The sequence below is a fragment of the Mustela putorius genome, unplaced genomic scaffold (assembly GCF_011764305.1).
Source record: "Mustela putorius furo isolate JIRA1106 unplaced genomic scaffold, ASM1176430v1.1 tig00000738_pilon_pilon_pilon, whole genome shotgun sequence".
Classification (NCBI taxonomy): domain Eukaryota; kingdom Metazoa; phylum Chordata; class Mammalia; order Carnivora; family Mustelidae; genus Mustela; species Mustela putorius.
In genome coordinates this window covers 3,193,387-3,220,413 of record NW_025421463.1, presented here as the reverse complement: position 1 = coordinate 3,220,413, position 27,027 = coordinate 3,193,387, and the positions used below count along the sequence as shown (strand labels likewise).

At 54.1% G+C, this 27,027-nt stretch overlaps 2 protein-coding genes across 12 annotated transcripts in view; one reads left to right on the top strand and one right to left on the bottom strand.

The window, feature by feature from the left end:
- The window catches only part of SERHL2 (serine hydrolase like 2), a 29,945-nt gene extending 11,895 nt beyond the window's left edge, over window positions 1-18,050 (top strand). For 2 of the 10 annotated variants that reach the window (XM_045083760.1, XM_045083764.1), the window contains one exon: window positions 15,851-18,050. In XM_045083760.1, coding sequence (XP_044939695.1) covers window positions 15,851-16,227 — 377 coding nt within the window. In that variant the 3' untranslated portion in view covers window positions 16,228-18,050. Of the gene's footprint in view, window positions 1-9,752; window positions 9,788-10,094; window positions 12,051-15,850 lie in introns of those variants that run through there. The other 8 variants (XR_006607794.1, XM_045083762.1, XR_006607791.1 and 5 more) reach the window with 8 other exon arrangements.
- On the bottom strand, window positions 16,016-26,085 carry RRP7A (ribosomal RNA processing 7 homolog A). Of its 2 annotated transcripts, XR_006607795.1 has the most exons (8): window positions 25,964-26,085; window positions 24,392-24,534; window positions 21,397-21,522; window positions 20,639-20,756; window positions 20,269-20,366; window positions 19,681-19,879; window positions 17,604-18,545; window positions 16,016-17,243 (listed from the first exon to the last, which is right to left on the bottom strand). XR_006607795.1 is itself a non-coding variant. In XM_004771199.3 (7 exons), exons 1-7 carry the CDS (start codon window positions 26,034-26,036, stop codon window positions 18,460-18,462), a joined length of 843 nt encoding a protein of 280 aa, XP_004771256.1. In that variant the 5' UTR covers window positions 26,037-26,085; the 3' UTR covers window positions 16,016-18,459. The 2 variants fall into 2 exon arrangements, 1 of the variants encoding a protein (XP_004771256.1); XM_004771199.3 differs by having other exon boundaries at window positions 16,016-18,545.
- Between the last annotated feature and the right edge of the window lie 942 nt (window positions 26,086-27,027).

The following is a 27,027-nucleotide window of genomic DNA, read 5'->3' as shown; positions in this document are numbered from 1 at the left end:
TAAGCCAGGGCTGGGAGAGGGCCAGGTCCTCATCCACCGTCTTCACTATGTTCCTGTCATAATACCGGCTTAGGTCGTGAGACAAGCTCGAGGTGTTGGCCTGAGGGAGGGTGAGCCCAGCACTGGTTGGGGTTCCCTAATGACAAAGCACAGTCCTCTGTCACTGTCTGGCCCCCACATCCGGCCTGCTATCGGGGCCACTTGGCCTGATTTTTTTGATTTGTACAGTCGATGACAGAAATATCTCATGAGGGGGATTTTGAATATGTGCTCATATTTCAAATAGAAACTTTTATGTAAAAATGAAGATTTCCAGTTCCTTTTTTTTTTTTTTTTTTTTTTTAAGATTTTATGTATGTATTTGTCAGAGAGAGAGCACACAAGCAGGGGGAGCAGCTGGCAGAGGGAGAAAGACTCCCCACTGAGCAGGGAACCCGATGCGGGACCTGATCCCAGAACCGTGGGATCATGACCTGAGCCAAAAGCAGACGCTTAACCACTGAGACACCCAGGGGCCCTGAAAATTTCCCGTTTCTTTTGGAAAAGTGGGAGGAGGGGCGCCTGAGTGGCTCAGTTCATGCTCCGCCCAGAGTCTGCTTGAGATTCTCCCTCTCTGCCTCTCCCCCTGCTCTGGAGCCAGCAGGCTCTTACACACCCCCCTCTCAGCTAAACAAAATCTTAAAAAAAAAAGAAAGAAAGGAAGGAAGGAAGGCAGGAAAGCAAAGCAAAGCAGAAGAGCTGGAAGCACATTCCGTGCCCCACAAGCAATGACCACTGTCAGAACAGGCTCCCAGGGCTGCTGTGTCCACGGGCCCTGTCCACACTCAGCCCGGCCTCTGCTGGTGGGTCCCAGCACAGGAAGGGGGAGGGAATGGGTTGAAAGTGTTTGTGAGCTGACTCTTAACCTTTGTATATTGGGTGCTGGGCATCGGCTTCCTCTGTGGTCCTGGGAAAGCCCCGGGCTCAGGCCCCCCAGCCAGCTGGGCCGAGGTCCCGCGCGCCCTCCCCCTGCACCCTCCCCCCTACCCTATCCACCTGGCTCTGTTGTCCCAAGGGTTGCAGTTAGGACTCTCAGGGTTCAGGGCCCCTTTGTTTGCAGATGAGGAAACTAAGGCCGGAGAGGGAGGACTCAGGGCATTCGCCCCATTTCCTATGCCCATCCCAGGGCTGATACCATCCACCATTTCAGATCACTCAGCACTTCAGTAGGTCAACCGGGTGTGTACTTAGCTGGGGATACAAGCAGAAGCCCTGCCCTGTAGTCCTATAGTAGAGAGCAGGGGTCAGGGGACAGATGTCACTCCCCACGGAGGTTACCCATCCAGGGAAGGGGAGCTGCACCTATAGGACTCCTGCCCAGGAGACTTAAGGGTCATGAAGACTGAGGATAGTGCCCAGAAAGGTGAAAAGGATGAGGCAGTGAACATTCCAGACCTGGGGGTACCATGAGCAGAGGCCTTGCCCACGGCAGGAGGGAGTGCCTCCAGGTCCTGGGACCCCGTCAGAATGCCAAGAGCATTGAAAGAGGGGCAGAACGGCTGCCGTGGGGGATGGGGGAATTGGCTACCGGACGGGATAGGATGGCTCCAGGATGCTAACTACTGGTTGACGGCTGGCAGTGGTGTTTATTCCAAGAACACAGTGTTAAATCACAAAAATTAAGTTGAGGAAATCTGAAGATCTAATTGGTTTTATTAAATGACTCATGGAGGGGCGCCTGGGCGGCTCAGTGGGTTAAGCCTCTGCCTTCGGCTCGGGTCATGATCCCAGGGTCCTGGGATCGAGTCCCGCATCGGGCTCTCTGCTCGGCAGGGAGCTTGCTTCCCCCTCTCTTTCTGCCTGCCTCTGCCTACTTGTGATCTTTGTCAAATAAATAAATAAAACCTTTTTTTTTTTTTAAAGATTTTGCTTTTTTATTTGACAGAGACACAGTGAGAGAGGGAACACAGGCGGGGGAGTGGGAGAGGGAGAAGCAGAGTTCCTGCTTAGCAGGGAACCCGATGTGGGGCTTGATCCCAGGACCCTGGGATCATTACCTGAGCTGAAGGCAGACGCTCAACAACTGAGCCACCCAGGTGCCCCAATAAATAAAATCTTTAAAATAAAATAAATGACTCATGGATTGGGCAGCAGCCCAAAGAGAAAGCTTAATGCACTCCTTAAGCTGTAGAAAAGAAAAGGATTTTAAAGGCAGAGGGAGAGTGGAGGAAGGAAATTACTTGCAAAGAATGCATTCTTTCGGATGAGGTCGCCCTCATAAGGGGTGCAGAAAGGATCGGTCAGTAAACTTGCTGGTGATGACCAGGAGGTCCCATGTTTCCTGGTCAGAGGCTACCTCCCCCACCAGGGCTGAAACTGCCCTGTCAGGTGTTAAGTCTTGGTTGGCGGATGGGCGCCCTTAACGGAAGTGACTCCATCTTGGGCTTGTCACTGTCAACACAAAACAAACAAACTCTTTAGGATTTCTTAAAAAAAAAGAGAGAGAGAGGAACACAAGGTTGCAGGCTTCAGAGGTATGGAGACAGACTTAGATTTTTACTCTTATTTTTACTCAAAATGTTTCTCTTGGGCTATTTGCTAACGAAGCTGATGGACAGTGTGTGATCAGGGCAGAAATAGAACCCACGCTTTGGAGTTTGATAAGGTCACTCTGAGCTTGGTAAAAATTAAAGTTATAGCTCCTGAGAGCCCAGGAGCAGGGCTCACGAACATTCAGAGCTGGAAAGTTCCTTTATCATTTCTGCCTTTGGATCACCAATCTTCCCTCAGCCTTGATGTTCAACCCTGATTTTATGTCCCTCAGTGCTAGGGTGACTGGTTTGTCTCCTCTGGATCCAAGTCCCCTGTGTGTATGTGTGTGTGGGTGTGTGTGTGTGTGGGTGTGGGTGTGTGTACCTAGAGTTCCTCATTGGGGGAACTTGCTGTAGTGCAAATGGTGGGAAACTTAAAAGTGATATATATTCTCTATTAAGTTCAGTTGATGAGCAAACATGGTACATGTGCTTGGCTTAGATTGTCTGGTTTTCCATCTGATGCCACATTTATCCTAAAGACACAAGGACAGCTAGAGAATTCCAGGAAGTACAGTTCCGAGGAACCAATTGATGCTGGGCTAGACTCCGAAGAAAAAAAAATCCAGTGAATCCTTCACTTGATAAAAGGTTAGGGATAAAAGGGTCTTGATAAAAGGGTAGGGAAATTGATGATTTACCAGGAAAGAAGGAACCTGTACATTGAGCAAACATATACATAAAACGTGTGTCCCGTGGGGGTGTGGGGCGGAGACGTCACCTGGGAAGGAGGCGGGTGACGAAATTCAGTCCGTGACACCAGGAGGTTATGGGAGGGGCTGTGGGCGTGCTCCAACATGGGGTCTTAGGCTCCTGGTCTCCAGTAAGGAAGGCTTGAACCCTATCAGCGGATCTGGAGTCCAGGCTTCTGCAGAGACTCCTAGTGCGTTTGTTAATGGGGTCAGAAAAGACGCAATCGCTGATTGGGGGTAACCATTGCCTGAAAAACACATTTTAAGCTTTTTGCTAGTTTTAGGGCCCGGTTTCAGGCCCCCACCCCCCACCCCACCCCTGGAGTCACAGTCATTTTTCCATCTCGAAGAATTGAAATGGTGACCCCTCTGGCTACTTCTTTATCTCCTTGGGCGAGGTAGGTTTTGGGTAAAGAGCAGTTTTTGCAAATCTCAGCCTGTCTAGGGGCGAGACTAAGCAGAAGGTTTCACTTTACAGGTCACTGCAGCAAGGGAGGTAGAAGTAACGTGGAGTCAGACGTGCTGAGATTTTTCCTGCCTTAATTTCCAGTTGTCTTGACATTCCATTTCTATGGAACATGGCGGGAGGTGCCTCTTCTGTAACTGCTTCAGGCTGAATCCGGGGGAGGGGCAGTAGGGGAGCTTTGGAATGGAAGGATTTGACTTGGTCCAAGACACAACTTTTGGTCCCTTGTGCTGATGGAGGGGAACCGTCACATGGTTCCTTCTCTGAGAACTTGGATATTTTCCGACATATGTTGGGACCACATGCTATCATGAATCTTCACCCCAAGTATACTCTATGGAAAAGTAACAGTATCTAGTCAAACCCGTCATTCCCTCTAAAGCTGATCTGACATCGATGGGTTTCCAAGAGAATAGGTCAGTCAGTCAGTCCCAGCCACCTTGGAAAGGGGGATGTGGAGGTCAAGGGCTTCTTGGAGCCCAGTGGCTTTCTGCCTGATTTTATCGATACGGGATCATATTTCCGAGGATGAGTTAATACAGGTGTCGTAAGTGATGTCGGCCATCATAGACTCTGCCTTAGTTAGCAAGCTGTCAGGGAATCAGAGACATTTCTACAGAAAGGAAAGAAAACACAGGTCAATGGTCAGAGCAAATTCTGAGTCCCTGGTGCTGCCAGTGAGAAGATTTTTTAAAAAGATTTTATATATGTATTTATTCGACAGAGAGAGAGTGTCCAAGCAGGGGGAGCAGCAGGCAGAGGGAGAGGGAGAAGCAGGCTCCCCGCTGAGCAGGGAGCCCAATGCGGGGCTCAATCCCAGGACCCTGGAATCATGACCTGAGCCAAAGGCAGAGGCTTTAACCCACTGAGCCGCCCAGGCGCGCCTTAGCCAGCTTGTTCGGAATAATTACCCACGAGGGAGCACCTGGATGGTTCAGTCCGTTGAGCTTCCAGCTCTTGAGTTTGGCTCAGGTCCTGATCTCAGGGTCATGAGACTGAGCCAAGCCTTGGGTCATCCGGCCCCGGGCTTGGCAGGGAGTCTGCTTCTCTCCCACTCCCTCTGCCCCTCCTCCGTTCCCTCTGGCAGGTGCTCGCTCTCTCTCTGTCTCTAAAATCAATCAATCAAACAATCAATCCCTGGTGCACTGTCAAGGTCTCTAAAATCAATCAACCAATCAGTCTTTGAAAAAAGAATAATTACCCATGAATACGTCCTGAGGCGGACAGAAGCACCCATCAAGTCCTCTTTGCCGAGATATTGCAGCAGAGATAACAGCTCTTTTGACCCCTGGTACATGTTGGTAGAGTAAAAGATTTCTGTTTAATATCGATATCTCCAAAGAAGTGCTTATTTGAATTAAACCAACAACTTTGAATTAGCTTCACTGTATGTTGCACCTGTGTCCACTGAAAGCTAATCAGTTTGTCCCCCACTGTCAGCTGTATGTGGGGCTCCCGGGGGGACATCTGAAGCGGGCGGTTTGAGTCCAGGGAGCCCGTGGGCCCCTGCACATGATGTGAGACGTGCTTCCACGTGACCCTCATAAGCAGTTTGCCCCACAGCCTGGGGCGCTTCTGGGCCCCTTGATAGTGAGGGTGGGAGGAGCAGGCGCCGGCGGCTCAGGCCGCAGAGGTACGGCGGGCAAGGCCAAAGGCAGATTGGAAGTTGTGGGCTTTTTTTTTCTGTCTCCTGGCTTTTCCTCTTGCAAATCAGGCATTTTCTCTGGGTGCTTTCCAGCCTTCTGGAGGATGCGGAGAAGTGGGGAATAGGCTGGGCACCGGGGCTGGGCTTGGAGACCTGTGGGAACTGCAGGAGGGCTGGTGTCTGCCTGTCTTCCTCCCCCTTTGTCTCATTATTCTGTTAGGGAGGGGGGTCAGGTGTCTTAAATTTGTGTTCATCTTCATCTCTTTGGACCATCCACTGCGTCCCTTCCTGTGAGGCGTCTTCGTTAGGGAGTAACACGGAAGTCGGAAGGTAGGGCCGGTCACTGCCCATCAAATGAACTTGAAACAATAGTTGAGTTTGTTTTTCACTTTTTGAGCTTTAGAATGCCCCATTTCCTTTTTTTTTTAAGATTTTATTTATTTGACAGAGAGAGAGATAGATCACAGGTAGGCAGAGAGAGAGGGGGAAGCAGGCTCCCTGCTGAGCAGAGAGACCGACGTGGGGCTCTATCCCCAGGACCCTGGGATCATGACCTGAGCTGAAGGCAGAGGGTTTAACCCACTGAGCCACCCAGGCGCCCCCAGTCCCCCTTTTTATTTTTTTATTTTTTATTTTTTTTTTAAGATTTTTTATTTATTTGACAGAGAGAGAGATGACAAGCAGGCAGAGAGGCAGGCAGAGAGAGAGGAGGAAGCAGGCTCCCTGCTGAGCAGAGAGACTGACGTGGGGCTCGATCCCCAGGACCCTGGGATCATGACCTGAGCCGAAGGCAGCGGCTCAACCCACTGAGCCACCCAGGCGCCCCCAGTCCCCCTTTTTAAAAAAGATTTTATTTATTTGATGGCGAGAGAGAATCACAAGGAGGCAGGGCAGCAGGCAGAGAGAGAGGAGGAAGCAGGCTTCCTGCTGAGCAGAGAGCCAGATGAGGAACTTGATCCCAGGACCCTGAAACCATGACCTGAGCCGAAGGCAGAGGCTTAACCGACTGAGCCACCCTGGCGCCCCTAGAATGCCCAGTTTCTATAAGCGCTTGCCTCTAAACCAGTTAAACAGAGCTCCCCTACAAATTAGTTTTAGCAGTACCACCCGGCGGGGGAGAGAAGCTCTCACCTGTATGTCACAGGTGGATGCGTGTACAGGAACAGGGTGCCGACGGGATTTAGTCTTTGTTTCACCAATATTTATGCAGAAGACATTAAAGACCCAACTTCCAGATACCCCCTTTTATTGAAACGAATCTAATTGTAACACAGCCTCGTAATTGATTATGATTCCTTGAGTGAGTGAGTTCCGGTTAGGGCAGGGCCAGTTTTGTGCAGATACCAAACCTACAACGAAGAAACCGGGAGAGGCCCAGAGTACCTCTAGGTGGCGCTGGTTCCTCCCAGAGGCGGGGGCAGGGGTTGGGAGTGCTCCCTGGTTTCTGGTTGCTTGGTCTCCTAGCCCACTTCCCCTAACTGTGCGCAGGACAAACTAATTCAGACCTGTTAGGGCCCCTATTCGGTCACCTGAGACTCTGGTTATCCTTAGGTTTCCCCCGTTAGGTAAGGCCTCGCACGTGTCCCTTACACATGATCTCCCAGAGCTTTCTCTCGGTGCTTACTGGTTTGGGGGGACCATGCCCTCCTTTGAAGCCCGGGTCCCCAGTCCTTTTAGTTTCAGCTTCGGTTTTAGACTAAGGCTTAGATAAGATCTAAGGACAGTAAGTGTGGCGGACCAGGAGGATGCTACTTACAAAGGATCCCTTCCAGAAACAGCCATGGGACACCCTCTTATGCATCTCAGTTTCTCCCAGCGAGGTCTGAGACCACCGAGGGAGCTCGGAGCACCAGTGGTTGGTCCTTCCGTGTGCCTTCCCGGTGTGCAGCCCCAGACAAGCCGATCACTCATGACCTTAGGACATGGCAATGCCAACGGGACCACTACAGGTCTTGAGAAAGAGCCTCAGCCGCTTCCACTGGCCTTTCGGTCACCTGAAAGTGATGTTTGGCCAGAAGGAGCCAGTGTCCCTTCTCTTCGGAGCCGAGCAATTCAGTCCCGTATTTCTAGCCAGAAAACTGACTCAAGCCTTATATCAATAACATGGGTTAGCATAATGCCAAATTAAGACCACCAGCCTGTCCGTCCCCTCCTCTAAGTGATTCTGAAATGCCCGAATTCCGAGACCCCCAAAGACGACCACCGGAGTCCGGAGTCAAAGCCATACAGCAAGGGTTGTTTATTACGAATTCAAACCCGGACCTCCGCGCACTCATTACTGGTGACACTAAGAGGTCCTGTGCTCAGGACCACAACATCTTTTATACACTATTTTTGGGGAGGCAGGGACTTAGCATACATCATAGTATCTTGTAACAAAGCGCCACATAGCACGGAAAAATCAAAAAGCAACTCTATAATATGACTGGCGCGCTACAGAGCGGGAAAAGGCTGGGAACAGATTATTGGTTAGGTCAAAGGGCTGTCATTCTTCAAACTGCTTATTTGGCGCCGCTAGGGTGTGTGTCACCTCTGGATTGGCCGGGGTCTCCCTGTCAAGCCGCGGGGCGCCAGATGGCTATTATCTCTTGCACCCAGAGCTGGGTGTGGGGTCCGGGAGCGGCCATTCTGTCAGGTTCAATTCTGGGCGGGGGATGTAGTCTGCTGGTATTTTTCCATCTCCTCATGGGTTAGCAAGCAAAGGTACAGAAGCAGAAATAGCAGTTAGGTGTATAAGGGTCATAATTTTATTCCCTAAGCTTCTCAATTCCCACCTTGAGAACATAACCAGTAACTTTTAACAGCTCGTAAATAAAAGGGCGGCCAACCCAAATCGAGGAGGTCTGGACATCATCAGGAGAACTCACCAGACAGACGGTGGGGCTTGGAGGACCCGAGCTGGTACCGACCACAGAGGTGACCCCCAGCTGTTCTCCACTAGTGGCTCTGAGATCCCGCCTACACTGCCAAGAACTGTTGACACAAAATGAACAAACATAGACTTTTCTTTGAGGTCATTTGCTAAGAAAGCAGGTGTACAGTGCATGCTCAGGGTGGAAAGAGAGCCCATGCTTTGAAGTCATTTTGACCTTGGTGGTAGTCATTTTGACCTTGGTGGAAAGAAGTAGAGCTTCCCTGGGAACCCAGGGTGGGGGTGGGGGATGTGGATGAACATTCAAAGTTGAAAAGTTCCTTCATCATTGTTTTCTTTTCAACCAAAGGGACGCTCTTGCAGGGTTTACCTGGAGAGGAAGGAGGGGGTTCCGAACTTCTGGAATCTGCATTTCTAAGGTGGCACTGGCTGCAGGGTGGGTCCCGGGTCCAGGCCAGGGTCAGGGGGCCAAGGGCACGTGCTGTTTGGCTTTTTTCTCTCTTGCTGCTATTGGCCGAAGGTTTTGAAGGGGCCACCAGGACATGGTAGGACAGGACTGCAGCGGGGGAGGCCCGAAAAGTACGTGTTCCTTTGGGAAAATGCCAACAGTGTTTGGCATTTGGTTTTTCCCCCACTGGGAGCAGAGAGGGGACTGTCTGGCAGCTCCTTAAGTCCAAGGGGCATCCTCATCTTCTTCCTGAGGGTTCTTAGCCTGAGGGGCAAATATCCTCATTGTAAAAAGAGGGAGGGCTAATTTCTAGAAAGCCCATAATTGTCTCCTGTGTGATCATTCTGCAGCATCGGCATCGAAGCACACCGGTTGGTGAGCGCCCAGCCTGGGGCAGTGCGGGAAGGTGGAGGCTGGGGTGGGGCGGTTACAGGGTGGAGAAGGTCATTCTGGACCCAACATGGCTCCGAGGCCCGAGACAGGAGGGTGGCAGGGTGGTGGCAGCCCGAGTGGGAGCTGTGAGGGGGCCTGGGGGGAATGACCCCATGGGCACGCTGAGCAGCAGGTGGTGAAGGCGAAGGTTGCAAAGGTTCTGGAAGGGGGACAGGAGGCCAGGTGGGGCTGGAGTCAGGAGTTGGAAACAAAAGCAGGGCACAGAAAACGCCTTGGTGCCCATAAGGGGGAAGGTGTTTCTCTGCTCTCCTGCAGAGCAGGTGTTTCCCACGGTTTAGCCATGGGATGCTTCCTTGGGCCTGAAGAGTACGTGTATGTGACCACATTAAGGTTCTCAGACACGACAGCTGCTCTGCCAGACAGGGAAACCGCCGACCTCCTGCACTGTTCTCTCAGGTGGCGGGAGGCACCTGTGTGGGCCACACCAGTCCGTGGCCAGGCACCAGTGGCCGAGCTCTGCTGCTCCAGCTCGGCCCCAAGAAGAGGTCATTCCAGGCTGAAGAAGGGAACTCTGGCCAGAAGGGCCCCAGGTCCTCAGGGAAGCCCTGCGGGGTCCCTTGTCCTGACAGGCAGCTCTGAGGCCCCATCTTTGTGCTTCCGTTCCAGGCCTAACGCTGAACAGAGACCGGAGGATAGCTTTGGTGAGTGCTGCTGCTGCTTTTGTTGTTGTGGGACCTTATACATAGCATAATAGTTACCATTTTAAAAATCATTTGTTAAGTGTCCACTTCAGTGACTCAGTCCATTCGCAGTGTTAGTGTCCACGTCAGTGACTCAGTCCATTCGCAGTGTTAGTGTCCACGTCAGTGACTCAGTCCATTCGCAGTGTTAGTGTCCACGTCAGTGACTCAGTCCATTCGCAGTGTTGTGCAACCGTCGCTGCCCCCACGTGTCGTCCTCCATAAAAACCGCGGACCCACTGAACACCAGGTCCCCATCCTCCCGCAGCCCCTGGTGGCCACCGTTCTGTCTTCTGTCTGTGAGCTTGGCTGCTCCAGGGACTTCATATCACTTAGAGAAGGTTTTCAAGGCTCATCCAAGTCTCAGCGGGGTGCCCGAACTTCCCTCCTTTTACGACTGAATAATATTCCATTTGCGTGGATCTGTCCATCCGTCCATAGAAAAAGACCCTTGGGTTGTTTCCGCCTTTTGGTTATTGTGAATCCTGCTGTGAACATGAGTGATGAGTATCAGTTCGAGTCCTGGCTTTCAGTGTTTCTGGACACACACCTAGGAGCGGAATTGCTGGATCACATGAGGATCCTACGCTGAACCTCTTGAGAAACGGCCAGACTGTTTCCGCACGGCCGCAGCATCGCTGTCACTCCCGGCAATGCACAGGGTTCCAGTTTCTGCATCTCCTCACCAACACTTGTGTTTTCTAGTTTTTGAAATTTTAGCCACCCTCGTGGGTGTGAGGTGGTGTGCATCTGCTTTCCAGTCATGGGTCTCTGCAGGGCAAGGGCTGAGGGCAAGGGAGAGGGTCCCCCGCCCCGGGGAGTCCTGAGGGGAAGATGTCTCCCCTGCAGGGCTGGCAGGCCTGAGGGGTTTGCTTGGGTCTGCCCTGCACCTGGTTGGGGGAGGTTATTGCCAGCAGGGGGCGCTCATCCTGCTTCTCATTCTTCCCCGTGCCTCACCCGTGGGTGTGGGAGTCATTGCCACTGCAGGCCTGGAGGAGGGAACTGCTGCCACCCACACTTCCCAGGCTGGGAAACCAAGTCAGCCGAGCGACCCACCCACAGTCAAGCAGCACCGTCGGTGGGGGCTTCCCACCCACAAACAACCGAGCACACACACCATTACCGACACACAGCTGCCCACTGAGCCCATGGTGAGCGCCGAGGCCCACTGCCAAGGGCAGACTTGCCCATCTGTGTGTTTGCACAACGGGGTAGGAAGACACCAGCGTATTTTAGGGCTCTTGGGTCTTGGTGTTTGTTTAGGTTCTCAAGGAAAGGACTGCACTTGTTTCCCTTACCTGGGTTACCTGCAGGGGAGCGCCGGGAAGGCCGGCCAGCGGCAGGCGGGCGGGAGGGATGGGTGTGGCCAGCGGACTTGCCTGGAGGAGGTGGGAGGAGCCCGGTGCTGGGGTCGATGTGGGTGGAGAAGAGAAAGACTTTCTGGGTCTGTGCGGCTGCACAGAGGCTTGGCCGGCTCAGTGCAGGTGCTGAGTTGGGGTTCCTGATGGAGGGTCTGAAGACCAGAAGGGGAGAGAGGGACCAGTGTGGAGCTGTGTGAGCTCTTGCAGAAACTCAGCCCCAGAGGCTGTGTGACCTGGGGCTAGCCGCTTACCCGCTCTGTGCCTCACTCAGGTTGTCTTACGTGCAGAAAGGAAGGAAGAACGTTCCTTTGTTCATCCCTGAAGTTGGCTAATGAGCAGCCAGGAGGTACCAGCCCCCATGCCCGTCTTTGTGGGGTTGCTGCGAAGACTAGCGAAGGTCCATGGGTCGAGTGCCGTAGCGAGCTGCTCTCAGGTTAGGGGCTCTCAGGGGGTGCTCTTAATGAGCTGGTTCAAGAGGGTAAGATGCTTCGCACATGTGAGATGCTGTAGTTAGACGTGGGAAGCTCTGGCCTCAGGGACACCACCGAGAGCTGTTGCCCAGGCCCAGGTGTGGACATGAGGCCCGGACCGGGGCATCGGCCAAGGGGATGGGAATGTTTGAGTCTTGATTTTGATCCAGCTGGGATCTGTTCTCAAGGATGGTGTGAGGTAGGGATCCATTTTCACTTTTTCCCCAGATGAACAGCCAGTTTGGTCCATTGCCAGTTATTGGAGGGGAGGCTCCTAGCCACCAAGGCTCACTCACCGTGGTCTGTCTTCTGTGTGCTGGTCCTCAGGCTGGGAGCTTATTGCCAGATCTCTCTCACTCTCTCAAATAAATAAACCTTTTTTAAAAAATTACATTGGGTTGGGGAGCCTGACTGGCTTCCTTGGTAGAGTATGCAACTTTTGACCTTGGGGTTGTTGAGTTCAAACCCCACATGGGGCAGAGCTTATTTTAAAAAAATATATATATTGAGAGGACATTGAATTTGCAGAATACTTTGGGAATTTAGTAACTGTTAACATTATGAACGGGTACTACCTGCTTTACAATAAAGTCGAGCCAGGTAATGGGTTTAGGGAAAAGTATGATCCTAGACCCTTGCCTCACCCAATACACAAAAATTAATTCAAGATGGATCATAGATCAAAATATGAAAGGTAAAACAGGAAAGTTTCTAATGAAAACAGGGAATAGACTTATGACCTTGAAGTAGACAATATGTATATTTTTTAAGATTTTATTTATTTGACAGAGAGAGATCACAAGTAGGCAGAGAGGCAGGCAGAGAGAGAGAGAGAGGAGGAAGCAGGCTCACTGCCGAGCAGAGAGCCAGATGCGGGATTCGATTCCAAGACCCTGAGATCATGACCTGAGCCGAAGGCAGAGGCTTAACCCACTGAGCCACCCAGGTGCCTGACAATATATTTTAAAATAGAACACACACATGAATCAGTGAAAATATTGATAAATAGAGCTTAATTAAAATTTAGAATTTCTGTTCATCAAAAGACAAATTAAGAGAGAGAAGAGTCCAGCCACAGACTTAAAGAAGATACTTAAAGGCATAGGCCTGCTAAAGGAGTCCTATCCAGCATATGTAAAGAGCTCCTACAAATCAATAAGATAAAATATAACACTCTCATTTCTAAAAACAGGCAAAAGATTTTAACAGGCACTTCATGAAAGAGGCTATCCAAGTGCCCAGTCAGCCCATGAAAGGTGATCATTATCATCAGAAATTAGGGCAGTCAATGAAATACACCTCCCACCTCCACCAGACAGGTAGAAATTGGTGTCAGAATTGAAAGACCTGACAACACCAAGTCTTATGGGGACATAGACCAGAACTCTGATGTCCTGCAGGAGGAAGCATAATTGACACAAACACTTTGGAAAATGGTTTGGCAGAAACTGCTTAAGCAAAACACAGTCAGATCCTGTGAGCCAGTTCTTCCACTCCTAGTTGTGTACCTAGCAAATATGTGTGCCGTGTGCACAGAAGACGTGTACGAGGACATTTGTAGCAGCTTCGTTCATAATAGTCCCAAGCCGGAAAGTCCCCCACATGTGCTCCAACGACAGAATGCGTACATCGTTATGTATTCATACACTGGAGCACCGCACAGGGGAAAAAAACAAACATACCTACAGACCAAAAGAAACCAGAAACAGAGAGCACTCTGCATGATTCCACTTAACCCAAAGTTCAAAAAGAGGCAAATTGATCTATGGGGCTAGCGGTCTGAATAGTGGTGTCCTCGGAGATTACCCTGGGAGGGAGCCTGCGGCTGCTGGTGGTCAAGGCTTCGAGCTGGGTGGCACGGAGCATGTATTGGTGAAAGGCCATCACGAGCTGCCACGCAGATCGAGGGACTTTACTGTAAGTTACACTAGACGTGCAGAAGAAGAACATAGACCAGGGACTGAAAGTGGGCTAGGGAAAGCAGGTTGGGGGGGGGGGGGTAGAAGCAAAGACAAAAGAGGCAGCGCGTACCCAGCAGCCTTTGTTCTTAACGGCTTTCTTGGAGAGATGTCCTCAAACTGTGTGGCCTGAGAGGAAAGTGCTGCAAAACCCGACTTACATTTTCATATCTGGAGACCAGAGTAGGGGTCACATCCCTCAGTCTCTGCCTTGGGCCCCTGATGGGGCCCCCAAGCCTGAAACAACCCCCCCCCCCTGCCCTGGCCAGAGGAGCACAGGCTGGGGGAGGGGGCAGACTCGTGAGCCCAGTCCTGGCGCCATCTCCTGTTCACCCTTGTGCGACTTGCGCCTTTGTGATCCTCCGTAGAGGCCTGTTTCAGTGTGCGTGTTGACACCGGTCAGGGGAGCCCCTGTGCAGGCATGAACCAGCTCCCCGCTCTTCCTTAAGCTGGGCACCCTGCCAGCAGGAGCTAACGTGAAAGTGTGTCTGGGTTTTCGGTAGATCTTCATTCATTGGGCCTTGTGGGTGATCTGGAAAGGTCTATTTCTGGAAAAGCACCCCCGATCATTTTCGCCCAAGGAGCAGGAAATGGCCGGGAGGAGGTCAGGGCAGATCAAGGGCAGTGTGCTCTGGAGGCTGTGACCAGGTGTGTGTGTATACACGTGTGTTTCATAAGAATTTTAGATTTATCACAATGGTGGAGGAGTGTTGAGCACAAGTCAGTCCTCATGGGAGCTTCCCTGAATTAATCCACTCCACACACATTTATCAAGCTTCTCCCAACCCACCTGGAGTTCTGGGGCTCCAGCCCCGTCTGGTAGAACGTGAGTCACGTGCAGATCTACATCTTGTAGCAGCCATGTTTTTGTTTTTGTTTTTTTTTAAAGATTTTATTTATTTATTTGACAGAGATCACAAGTAGGCAGAGAAGCAGGCCAGAGAGAGAGAGATTGGAGGAAGCAGGTTCCCCAAAGAGCAGAGCGCCGGATGTGGGGCTCCATCCCAGACCCTGGGATCATGACCTGAGCTGAAGGCAGAGGCTTTAACCCACTGAGCCACCCAGGCGCCCCTGTAGTAGCCATGTTACGAGAGTAAAAAGAAATAGAGGAAATCAAACTTAGTATTTTTTTTTTTTTAAAGATGAGAGTATTCTTTTTTTTTTTAAGATTTTATTTGACTAGAGATCACAAGTAGGCAGAGAGGAGGAAGCAGGCCCCCTGCTGAGCAGAGATCCCGATGCCAATGCCAATGCCAACGCCAACGCCGGGGCTCCATCCCAGGACCCTGAGATCATGACCTGAGCTGAAGGCAGAGGCTTAACCCATTGAGCCACCCAGATGCCCCCAAACTTAATACTTTAAAAAAAAATTTTTTTTTTTAAGATTTCATTTATTTGACAGAGAGCGAGCAAGAGAGGGAACACAAGCAGGGGCAGCGTTGGGAGAAGCAGGCTCCCCACTGAGTAGGGACCCCCCCCAAGCCAAAGGCAGATGTTTAATGATTGAGCCACCCAAGCACCCCAAATTTATTATTTTTAACTGCATATATTCAAGATGTAACCAGTATAAAAATGTGAGGCATCTGGCATTCTTTCTGTTAAGTCTTCGACATCCACTGTGCAGTTTCCCCCACAGCACCACTTGGACTAGCCCCATATCAAGCACTTGGTAGCCACGTGTGGTGGCTACGTGGTCCTAAAACAGGGTGGCCCTGGCCCTGATGGAGGCCAGCGGGGCTGTGGGAGTGTCAAGGCATCCTCACTCTGCACAGTGGCTTAAGCAGACGAGGACGGTCGGTGCAGGTCGGAAGGCTGCTCGTGGTGGAGTCTGGAGCCTGGGCTGCCTGGGCCACGCTGCAGGGCAGCCTGCAGGTGGGGGAAGGAAGTTCAGGACGAGGGCTCATGTCTCGTCCTTAATCTAGACCCAGAAGCCACCCAGGTCACTTCCTAGCATTTAGCTATACAACCACAGCAGGATGTAAAGGGACCTGCACAGTGTCTGGAGGGACAGCCGTGAGCCCAGGAAGAGGGAGAACAGATTAAGGGAGGAATCAAGCCTCTGGCCTGCAGGTTAGAGGCCTTTGGGGGTGATGTGGTTGGAAGCTGGACCTGGTCCCGGGGTCCATGGCCACAGTGGCCCCACAAGCCCCCCTCCACCCCAGGACAGAGGCCTCACACCGGCAGCAACACCTATTGCCTTTTATAGCAAACTCACCGTGGTCTGTCCCCTCGCAGCCGGTGCATTGCATGGATTTCGTCAGCAGGGAGCAGTTTGTGAACTTCACCAAGCAGCTGCGGGCCCACGTCCTGCTCATCAAGTAAGCGCGAGCCTCGTGCCTCCAAAGACCCTCGGCTGCCAGGAACCCCCAGGTCTCCCTCGTGTGAGGTTCTGGGTTCTTCTGCTTGAGGCCGGGCTGCCCCTGGCACCAGGGCATGGAGGGCACAGGCAGCAGGGCCAGGAGCTGAGCCAGCTGCCCCTCTTGCAAGGCCGGGCAGACACCGGCCGACTGTCCCCTGCCAGGTCCCCTGGCCCTTTGCTGCTCCCCGGCCTTCCAACTGCCCCCACCTGCCAGCTGCAGTCCCCAAGCCACTGCCTGTGGCCACAGCTGTGACTTCTAGGGACATGTGTGTCTCTGGTGCTGAGCACAGGGGTCTAGGAAGCACGGACTGGAGTTGCAGATCCAAACCCCAGTGAGATACGCTGCAACCCCCCACACCTGGGGACGGCAGGACCCTACATGGCAGGGGACAGGCACTAGCAAGGATGTGGAGAAACCAGAGTTTCCCACTGTTGGGCTGTAAAGCGGCACAGTCACTTGGAACAGTCTGGCAGTTTCTGGAGCCACTGAGTTACCACAGGGATCTACAGGCCCGACCTAGGTCCACATGGCAGCTCGTGCGGGACCGTCCAGAGCGGTGCTCATCACAACAGCCCAGAAGCGGAGGCCACCCAGGTGACCACCAGCAGACAGGCCGAATGCGGCATGTCCACGCGGGGGGCTACATTTCAGCCAGAAGGGAACAAACTGGTGTAAGCTACACAGATGACTCAGGAGAACAGGACAGAAAGTGAAAGAAGCCAGTCCCGAGACCATGCGTTCTGTGGTTCGACCCACACACCAGTGCGGAGCGCAGAGTCTCTGCGGTCAGTGTTGGTGTAAACCCAGGAGCTGGGTGAGAACTAGAGGCTCCGGTTTGGGGTTTTCTGAGACGATGACAGTGTCCTCCAATCGACTGTAGTCACAGGTACAGAACTCTTAAGTATACAGGTGAAATGCGCAAAATCTCGGGAAAGACGTGGAGAGCGAGCAGAGACTCGGCCCGTCCCCTCCGGGCTGCGCCATGCAGAGGCCCTGGCCGCGGGCGGGTCCCATGACCCTGCCGAGGTGAACCCCGCAGCACCTTGGCCACAGTGAGCCCCGAACTGCAGGAAAATCAGAGGCAAGCCTAGGCTAGTCTCTGCTCAGCCTGGAAGCGGGCTGGGGGGAGGCACCACAAGGTGTCCCCAGGGTGAATCTTGATTTTCCTCTCACTTTCCAGAGCAATGCAAGGATATTTTAACGTGAGAAGGGAGGATGACACCAACAAGAGCATCATAACTTTTGTGACAGACACGCTGAAATCGATCCTAAAGGAGGTGGGGGCATGAGCTCAGCTCGGGTGACCTCAGCACCACCACCGAAGGCGAGCCTGTGTGGCCCGCCCCCAGTGCCCTCCCGTCTCCCAGGGAGGGTCACCCTTGACTCCTGGGTCCTCCCTAGCCTAGCTCTACAACTTCACAGGCCAGAATGACCCAGAAATCCGGACATCCCCCCCATTTCCAAATCAGGCCTTTCTGACTCTGAGTCAGGCTCTGACTTAATCAGCATGTGACTGGAGAGCTGTGGGTCAGTCCCTGCCCCGTGGTTCACCATGGGGGACCCTTTGGAACCCCTGGGAGGTAGCAGACCCTGGGAAGGCCCCAGCACAGCAGAGGGGCCACACTCACCAACCATTCCCGCCCCAACCAGCGGTACCAGTACATCGAAGTCCCGGGCTCCCACTACGTCCACTTGAACCAACCCGAGACCGTGGCTGGTATCATCAGTGCCTTTCTGCAGAGCAAGGAGACGATACCACACCGTATGTAGCCCGGGCCCAGGCCTTTGGAGACCCGATGCCCACCACTCACCACCCGGATTCCTAGTTCCAGGCCCTCCAGCCAGCGCGGTGTGGTGGGGACTGGCCTCACTGGTTTTGAACGAGGTGGAGAATCCTGGGGAGTTTGGGGGGACACGGGGCAAGATTCTTTCAACATCTGTGACTTCAAGGGGGAGACCCTGTTTGGATCTGGGGGCACTGTTCTGTGGCTGGCGGTCTGTGGGTAGCGGGGGAGGGGAAGGAACAGCCAGGTAGCCGCCCAGCCAGACGAAAAATAAAACGTTCTTGTGTGCTTCTGAGGCTGTCCTGTCTGCGTGGGGGCTCTTCCACGGAGGGGAAGGGAGAATACAGTGGACACTCGGGAGACCAAAGGCCCGGGGCAGACTGGGAACAGACAAACCAGGAGAAGGAAGCAGCCATGGCCTGGGCTGGTGGCTCCCTGCGGCCTGTGGGCCCCCCTCTGCCAGGCAGGCCTCACCAGCACTGCCCCCCCACCCCACCCCCCCGCTGCGGCCTCAGAACCACGGGGAGGGTCCTGTCCCTGTGTGCTCAGATCTGGCGGGGGCGGGGAGGGGGGTGGTTTGATGTGGCAGCGCCTGGGCCTGCGCAGGCTGGGACGAGTGTTCCAGGCCTTCCCGTCCTCCCTGGCCACACGCTGCCACCGCTCACTGCCCCTCTCCGTGGGGCCCCGGGACCAGCTCAGCTCAGTAGGGTCGGAACTTGCGCTGTGCCCGCATCAGCTCGATCCTCTGCTTGTCCTCCTCGAACTTCTTCCGCAACTGGGCTAGATCTGGGGAAGGGGATGGGAAAAGGGTCAGGGTACCCTGTGGGGACTGCCCCCGTCCGCCCTCCTCTCTGATACTGTCCAGACGCTGCAGGGAGATGAGCCTGCAGGCCCCGAGGGCAGGGTGCGGGAGCCAGGGTGGCCGCACGCCTGAGCTTTCCGGGAGGACTCAGCAGAAGAGCGAGCGCAGCGAAAGCAAGATGCCCGCTCCCTTACCACCCCCCCACACACATCCGGGGTGAAGGCAGGCGGGTACGGGGAGCCCCCCCAGGGGCACCTGTCCTCCCCTTCCCCACTGCAGCAGCCAGACTGGGGAGAACGTCAGGGAGTAAAGGGACTTGGGCCTCGGACCGCTGCAAAATTCGGATGGCGGCTCCGGTCACCAGGTGACCAAGTCAGGAATACAGAGGGGTAGGCCCAGAGGGAGAGCCGATGTAGACGTGCTGTCAGCGGTTCTACAGAGACGAGCAGGAGCTACGGTGTCCAAAGAGAGACGCCAGAGTAGGAAGCAGCAGCAAGACAGGCAAGAGAGTGACAGGCCTGGGTGGCAGGTCACCATCCACTGCTCAGCCTGTCCCCCTGCCAAGGCCAGGGCCAGCACCCTCTGCCCACGGGGAAGCCACCCCGCAAACAAGGAATGGCCTGCGGCACACGCTCCGCGCCATCAGGAGCAGGAGTGAGCCAGGGGCGAGTGGGCACTCGTGTCGACACGCTCCGTGCGAGGGCGCCCGCCCTGTAGTCACTCACACACACTGTCACACACACTGTCACACACACCGTCACACGCACACACACTCACACAGCAGCGGCGGCTCCCTAAGATCTGCCCTCTGTGACCCGGCCGCCCCTGCTGCAGCCGGACAGGTTCCAGCGCCAACTGCTCGGGGTGGTCTGACGTCCCGGGTGTGTCCCGAGCGTCTCAACAACCCAGGGCCCCCACAGTTGTCACAGGGAGCAACAGGGGCACCGCCGCAGGGGATGCTGCAGGTTGGGACCCTGATTCCAGAGCCCGTTGGGACGCCTGTGTCCAGGAACCCCCCCACCCCCCGGCCGCCACTCCACACCCACGTCCCAGTGCCGCCCGTGGGAGCCCTGCGCTCCGGACGGGGCTGAAGCACGACACTCTGGGCCCCTCCCTTACGCTCCATCTTGGTCTCTCGGTGCTGCCAGGCGTAAAAGTTGAGCAGCTCCTTGCGGGCGCGCTTCCGCCTCTCCCTGTCCAGCACCCGCAGGCTGGCCGCCTCCGTCCGCGGCAGCACGGGCCGCCGGCCCCGACGGGTCACCTTCACCCAGCCCTCCTCGTCCGGAACCCCTTCCTCCTCCTTGGCCTTGGCCTCCTCCTGCAAGGAGAGGACGCTGTGCCCGGCGGACCCCGGGACCCGCCCTGCAGCCTGGGGTGCCCCCCCCACCTTCGAAGCTCTCTCTCCGGCGCCCAGAACCTTCTTGCCACCTCCCCGCACCCACCGCCACCTGCTGCGCCCTCTCCCTCCCAGGAGCTAAGTATTGGGGGAGCAGGGGGCACAGCGGTACTGACACTGCCTCCTCGTCCCTCACACTGTTTCCCACAGGCCACTTAGAGACCAGACCAGGAGTCACCCAGGTAGGGGACACAGGACTCACAGGGAAAAAGGGAGCCCGAACTCTACACAGTGACCAGGACAGGGAGCCAACCCTCACCCCCCTCCAGAGCGACCCAACACCTGTGATCCTGTCCGCATGGAAGCCCCACCTCAGCTATCCTCTTGTCATACATCTCCATGAACGTGTCCACTTCGGCCCTCAAGGCCTCAGGGTCTGGCACCGAGTCTGCGTAGCCACTGATCCACTCTGAGGAGAAAGGGGGCAGGGAAACGGGACCTCCTCAGGCCTAATCCTCAGGGCCCTGAGTGCCCAGCCGGGCAGGATCTTCTCACGCAGGCCACCAGGATGGAGACTTGCGGCCCAAGGAAGGTTCTAGGGGCAGCAAGCTGGGCCCTCCCCTCCGCCCGCCCTGCTGCTCTGGGGGTGCGTGGACACAGCAGGCACTGCCCACAGTGCTCCCCCCGCCAACCCAGGGCCCAGGAAGGGGGGTGGGGGCGCGATGCTGCCATGGTACGGACTGTGAATGCCGCTCTTCACAGGGTGACTCTCTGTCGAGGCCAGTAAAGGGCCCTTGAGGACTAAGGCAGCAGACACCCCGCCTGCCTTCTGGAACACCACGTAGGCCACCTGGAAGCCCTGGGGGAAGGAGAGGTGTCAGAAGGCCAGCACCCGTCCCACCGTCCCAGCAACTGGCTCCCAGGGCTCCCAGACTCCTCGCTGGGCTAGGGGACACATGCTCGTATGTTCCTGAACCAGGGAGATAACCAGAAAGTTCTCTGTTATCCTGGGGAGGGACAGCCACGCTCCTGGTTTTCCAACTCCTGCTAGAAGCAACCCAGGTGAGGTGAGACACTCGGGACTTCCCTTCTGGTCATGGGAGGGACACAGTGACACAAACCAGCTCGCCGCGTCCTGGGAGCGGACAGAGCACGCACTAGGTCAGACCGCGCCACGCCAGGGGGAGGTGTGGGCTCAGGACGGGGAGAGGAGGCCAGGCCGGGGGGCCTCAGGAAGAAGGGACTTCGGCTGGGGAGCAGGAGGAGAGCTCCGGGAGGCCCTTCGGGGCAGCGAGCAAGATGGTCTCTGAGCCCCCACCCAGGACAATGGAGAGAGCCGGACAAGAAGCTAAAGGACGTGACAGATCCAGGGAAAGGAGCAGAGGCGCTGCTTACTGGCCGGCGTCCTCGGCCACATGTGGCAGGGACTGGCCTACCAGTGCCACCCTGGCCGCCCCCTGCGCCCCCAGGTGAGCAGATGGCAGCACTTGGACGCTTACCGGAACGGGCGTGGGGTGAAAAAACTTGGACTTTGGCTCCTCTGCGCTGTCAGCGAGGTCTGGCTTCTCCTGTAACTGCACGGACTGGACGGGGCCGCAGGGGGAGAAGAGGCGGGACAGGCACTCCTGCCGCAGAAAGCACAGCATGAGGGGCTGCGGGGCCTCGGGGAGCCTCCCTCCGCCCAGGGTGGCACCGCCAGGGGACCAGGGCCCCCAAAGGTCTCGGAGCCCGTGTCTGCCCACCCGCAGGGCACACACACGAGCCGAGAGCCAGCCACATCCTCCTCTGTACCGTCGCCGTCCTGCCCTCCCACAGCCCAAGCCCGCGAGCCTGTGAATTTCCAAGTTCAAAACTGTTGAGTAGAAAAACCCACACCTCCACTGGCCATGGGACATGGGAGGGACCAGACACGGCGTGAGACAGAATTCAGGTATAAACTTTTTGACTTTATGACAGGAAACTGCTTGAAACATGTGCCCAGGTTATTTGCTTGGTCCCCGGAAAGGGATTTCTCGCTTTGAAAGGTCAGTCGTCCGTCGCTGCCCCTTTCTCTGGGTGAACGATCCCTGGAGGAGGATTAGGTTCTATCAGGAGACTAGGTGTGGATGTTTCCGGGGTTATGCAGAGGATTCTGGATTTCAGGAGCCAAACAACTAAGTTTTCCTCCCTGCAGCAGCCATTTAAACCTGGCGTCAACTCTGTGTTTTTGGGACTTAGGCTGGCGGTGATCCTTGGGAGGGGAGGGCCGTGGAAGGATTTCTTGGGCTCGGGTCATGTTCTGGTTCTGGGGGCTGAGTATGCAGGCCTGTTCAGTCTGTGAAACGCAGCAAGCTATACCCTGTGGCCAGGCCTTTCTCTGCACACACACCACGCTTCAGGAAACGTAAAACATGACAGCCTCTCTTCTGCTTTTCTCTGACTGCAGAAAAGTGTTTTTTGAAATTAGCTCCTATCTTGAGGATTCTCTCCCTCTGCCTCTGTCCTGCCCCCACTCACTCTCCCTAAAATAAACATACCTTTAGAAATTAATACTCCTTTTTTGAAAAACAACTCATCTAAAACCCAGCAACACCCTTAGTTTCTGTTCTGTGACTTTATGTAATGCAAAACAACCATTTTTTTAAATTTTTTTTTTTTAAAGATTTTATTTATTTATTTGACAGAGATCACAAGTAGGCAGAGAGGCAGGCTGAAAGACAGAGAGGAAGAAGCAGGCTCCCTGCCGAGCAGAGAGCCCGATGTGGGACTTGATCCCAGGACCCTAGGGATCATGACCTGAGCCGAAGGCAGTGGCTTAACCCACTGAGCACCCAGGCGCCCCAGCAAAACAACCATTTTTGTGAAAATACATTAATGTCTGGACAGATTTAGAGGATAAGCTTATCTTCTATTTAAAAAAAATAATAATAATACTTATTTATTCGACAGCGAGAGAGGAAACAAAGCAGGGGAGAGGGAGAGGGTGAAGCAGGCTCCCCACCGAGCAGGGAGCTTGATGTGGGGCTCGATCCCAAAACCCTGGGATCATGACCTGAGCTGAAGGCAGACGCTTAACGACTGAGCCACCCAGGCACCCTGTATCTTCTATTTTTACCTATGGAGATGTATCACTTTTAAATTCAGAGAAAACATGTAATTCAAAGAATTCTGGGAAATAATAAAAAGCTTTGAACTTTGGGGCGCCTGGGTGGCTCAGTGGGTTAAGCCGCTGCCTTTGGCTCAGGTCATGATCTCGGGGTCCCGGGATCGAGTCCCGCGTCGGGCTCTCTGCTCAGCAGGGAGCCTGCTTCCCTCTCTCTCTCTCTCTGCCTGCCTCTCCATCTACTTGTGATTTCTCTCTGTCAATAAATAAATAAAATCTTTAAAAAGAAAAAAAAAAAGCTTTGAGCTTCTTAGAACTGCACTTTATATTTTTTTATTTTTTAAAGATTTTATTTGAGAGAGAGAGAGAGCACAAAGAGGGGGAGTGGCAGGCAGAGGGAGAGGGAAGGGTGAAGAGGGCCCCCTACTGAGCAGGGAGCCTGATGTGGGAACCAGTCCCAGAGGCAGATCTTAACCGACTGAGCCACCCAGGGGCCCCAGAACTTCACTTTTCAAAGCACAGCTTAAAAAAACATTTCCAAAAAAAATAATATTAAATTAAAATTAAAAATAAATAAGCAAATAAATAAGTAATCATTTCCAAGGTGCCTGGGTGGCTTAATCGGTTAAGTGTCTGATGCTTGCTTTCGGCTCAGGTCATGGGATCAAACCCTGTGTCTGGCTCTGTGCTGGGTGTGGAGGCTACTTGAGATTCTCCCTCTCAGCCTCTGCCCCCCACCTTGTGCGTGCTCATGCTATTTCTCTCTCTCTCTCTCTCTCAAATAAAAAAATAAATCTATCTTTAAAAAGACATTTCTGGGGCACCTGGGTGGCTCAGTGAGTTAAAGCCTCTGCCTTCGGCTCAGGTCATGATCCCAGGGTCCTGGGATCGAGCCCCACATCGGGCTCTCTGCTCTGCAGGGAGCCTGCTTCCTCCTTCTCTCTTTCTCTGCCTGCCTCTATGCCTGCTTGTGATCTCTGTCAAATGAGTAAATAAGGGGCACCTGGGTGGCTCAGTGGGTTGAGGCCTCTGCCTTCAGCTCAGGTCATGATCCCAGTGTCCTGGGATCGAGCCCCGCATCGGGCTCTCTGCTCGGCAGGGAGTCTGCTTCCTCCTCTCTGCCTGCCTCCCTGCCTACTTGTGGTCTCTGTCTGTCAAATAAATAAAAAATAAAAAAATCTTTAAAAAAAAAAATGAGTAAATAAAATCTTTAAAAAAAAATAAATAATAATAATAAGCTATTTCCTTTCACAAGAGACAGACGCAGCAGCCTTCTAGATCCCCTCCCTTGGGGCTTCAGTTGGATGCTTCCACCTAACCAGCAAGGACCAGCGGAAGGAGGCCAGCGGAAACCCAACCCTACCCGTAGCTCCTGGCCCGCCCTAGAGGTTCCCTCCCCGACACCCGCTCACCTCTGTGCAGTATGGGGGCACATTGAGGACAAAAAGCGTCCGCTTCTGAGGCCAGGAAGACTTGGTGCCTTCTCGAACTCTGTGCTCTCTCACATAGAGGTAGTGAGAAGCCTGCTGCTTTTCCGAGAACTTGATCGGGATGGCTGGACAGGAAATGGGGGCAGGGAGGGACAGCGTGAACATCAAGCTCAGGCTGTCCCTTTCTGGCCATCTGTCTGTCCGTTCCATCACTGAGCCCTTCCCCTAGGCAAGGCCTGTGCGGAGTACTGTGCAGGCTGCGAGACTGAAGGAACAGAGAACCTGCCTAGGAGGGACGCCCAAGCAGGTGGGGGAGAGAATGTAAACGGGCAATTACGACAGGTGGGAGCACAGTGAGACGGCAGCCCAAACCCCACTGCTCTTGAGGTCAACACCAAAATCCTGACATCGGCTGGAGGCCTTGCCAGACCCTGCCCACCTTTCACATCCTTTTGCAGAGTCTGCCCCCCACCACTGTGCGGGCCTGCCACTCTGCCTTCTCTCTATCCCTCCAGTAAGTCCAGGCCTCACTCAAGCTCACATGTTTCCTTTACCTGAAACACCAACCTTCTTCCTTCCACCCACTCTTCAGGTTTAACTCTACTTCCTCTGAGAGCCTTACATGCCAAGTCAGAGCCACCTGCTCTGTGCCTTGACAATGTCTCTCCATGTCTCTAAGTCTCTATCTGCGTAATCATTTGGGGATAATGTCTGACATTCCCGTAATGCTAGGGGCTCTTTTCTGTTTCTCCCGGCCTCCTTCAGAGCACCGTGGGGATACCGCTGCAGCACCTGTGCTCAGGAAGTTCCCACAAGAGTAGCACAAGACAATGAACAAGGCAGCACATAACAAGTTCCTATCAAATATGAAAGAAAGGGGGAAACTGGGGGTGGTTGCAAGGCGGGGGTCTTTAGATGGGTATCTGAAGGGCCTCTTTGAGGAAGCAGTATCAAAGTCATAAGGCACAGCTGTGTGAAAAGGGCACCTCAAGTGCAAAAACCCTGAGGGTGTAAAGAGCTTGTTGCTCCAGAGGAACAGAGAGCGCTCCAGGGCGGCTGAGGCAGAACATGTGGGGCCACACAAGTCAGTAAGTTTGGCTTTCGTTTTAGGTGCTAACTTGTCAAGCCTCGGGAGGGAATTCAGTGGGTATGGGGCTATACAGGCAGGCTGTGAGGCAAAATCTGATTTAAATCTGACTTTGGAAAGCACATTCCGGCACCCGGGCGAACAGAAAGCAGGGGCAGGCGAGCCAGTTGGGAAGGCACAGCCGGGTTAGGGGCGATACGGGCCAGACGAGGGGTGCCAGAGGTGATAAGAAGCGGGTGGGCTCCCTCGTCCGGGGTTAGAGTGTGGACAGAGACGGGTTTCCCCAAGGGAAGCGGTGGCCAAAATGGGCTCGTCCCGGAAAAGTGCCGCCAGACGCGAGCAGGGCGTCTTGGGGGCTTCCGGGCCACCAGGCCTCATACCCAATCGCGCGGGGGTCCCCGAGCCAGCGCCGCCGCCCGAGCCGCCTCCCGGGGAAGCCTGACCGCCCCGACCCCGCGGCCCCTCACCTGAGTAACCCGGCGGGCTCGGAATCCCCTGCTCCGGGTCCCGCGACCCACGTTTCCTCCTGCGCGCCACCATCTTGCCAGCCGGAAGCCGCGGGGGCCGCTGGGAGTTGCAGTCGGCGCTGGGAGCGTGCGCGTTTCCATGACGACGGCGGGGCGGCGTGGGGCCCGCCTTCTCGGTTCCAGCCCCGCCCCCGCGCCCGGGTACCTTCACCGCACAGGCTTCGTTTGCTCTGAGTCGTCAGCCGGCGTCTGTGTGGGTACCTGTCGGCGTGGAGGGAACTCAGCCTTCCAGTCTTCCAGTGCGCAAATAGCAGCGAAGACCTCACTGAAGCTGACCATTCCAGCCATTTCTGAGTGCACAATTCAGTGGCATTAAGTGTTTTCTCAGTATTCTGCGACCAACCTCCTTGCCCATCTCCAGAATGTTTCATCCTCCCGAGCTGAAACTCTGTACTTGTTTCCCCTTCCCCCAGCCCCTGGTAACCACCGTTTTACTTCGTTCCTGTGAATCTGACTCCTCTAGATACCGCATACAATGCAATCATACAATATGTGTCCTGTGTCTGGCTTATTCCACTTTGCGTGTGTTCGTGTTAATCCACGTAGCAGCAGGTCTCAGAATTTCCTTCCTTTTTAGAGCTGAGTAATATTTCACTTAGGTACAGATCACATTTTGCTTATCCATGTCTGTAGACATTTAGGTTGTTTCCACTTTTGGCTATTGTGAATAACGTTGCTATAAATATTGTCTACAACTTTTGGGCAGACATGTTTTGATCTCTCGGATACATATCTAGGAGAATTTTTTTTTAAGATTTTATGTATTTATTTGACAGACAGAAATCACAAGTAGGCAGAGAGGCAGGCAGAGAGAGAGGAGGAAGCAGGCTCACTGCTGAGCAGAGAGCCCAGGTGGGACTCGATCCCAGGACCCTGAGATCATAACCTGAGCCAAAGGCAGAGGCTTTAACCCACTGAGCCACCCAGGTGCCCCTCTAGGAGAATTTCTTGATCATTATAGTAACTGTGTTTCACTTTTTGAGAACTGCCTGTTTTCCAAAGTG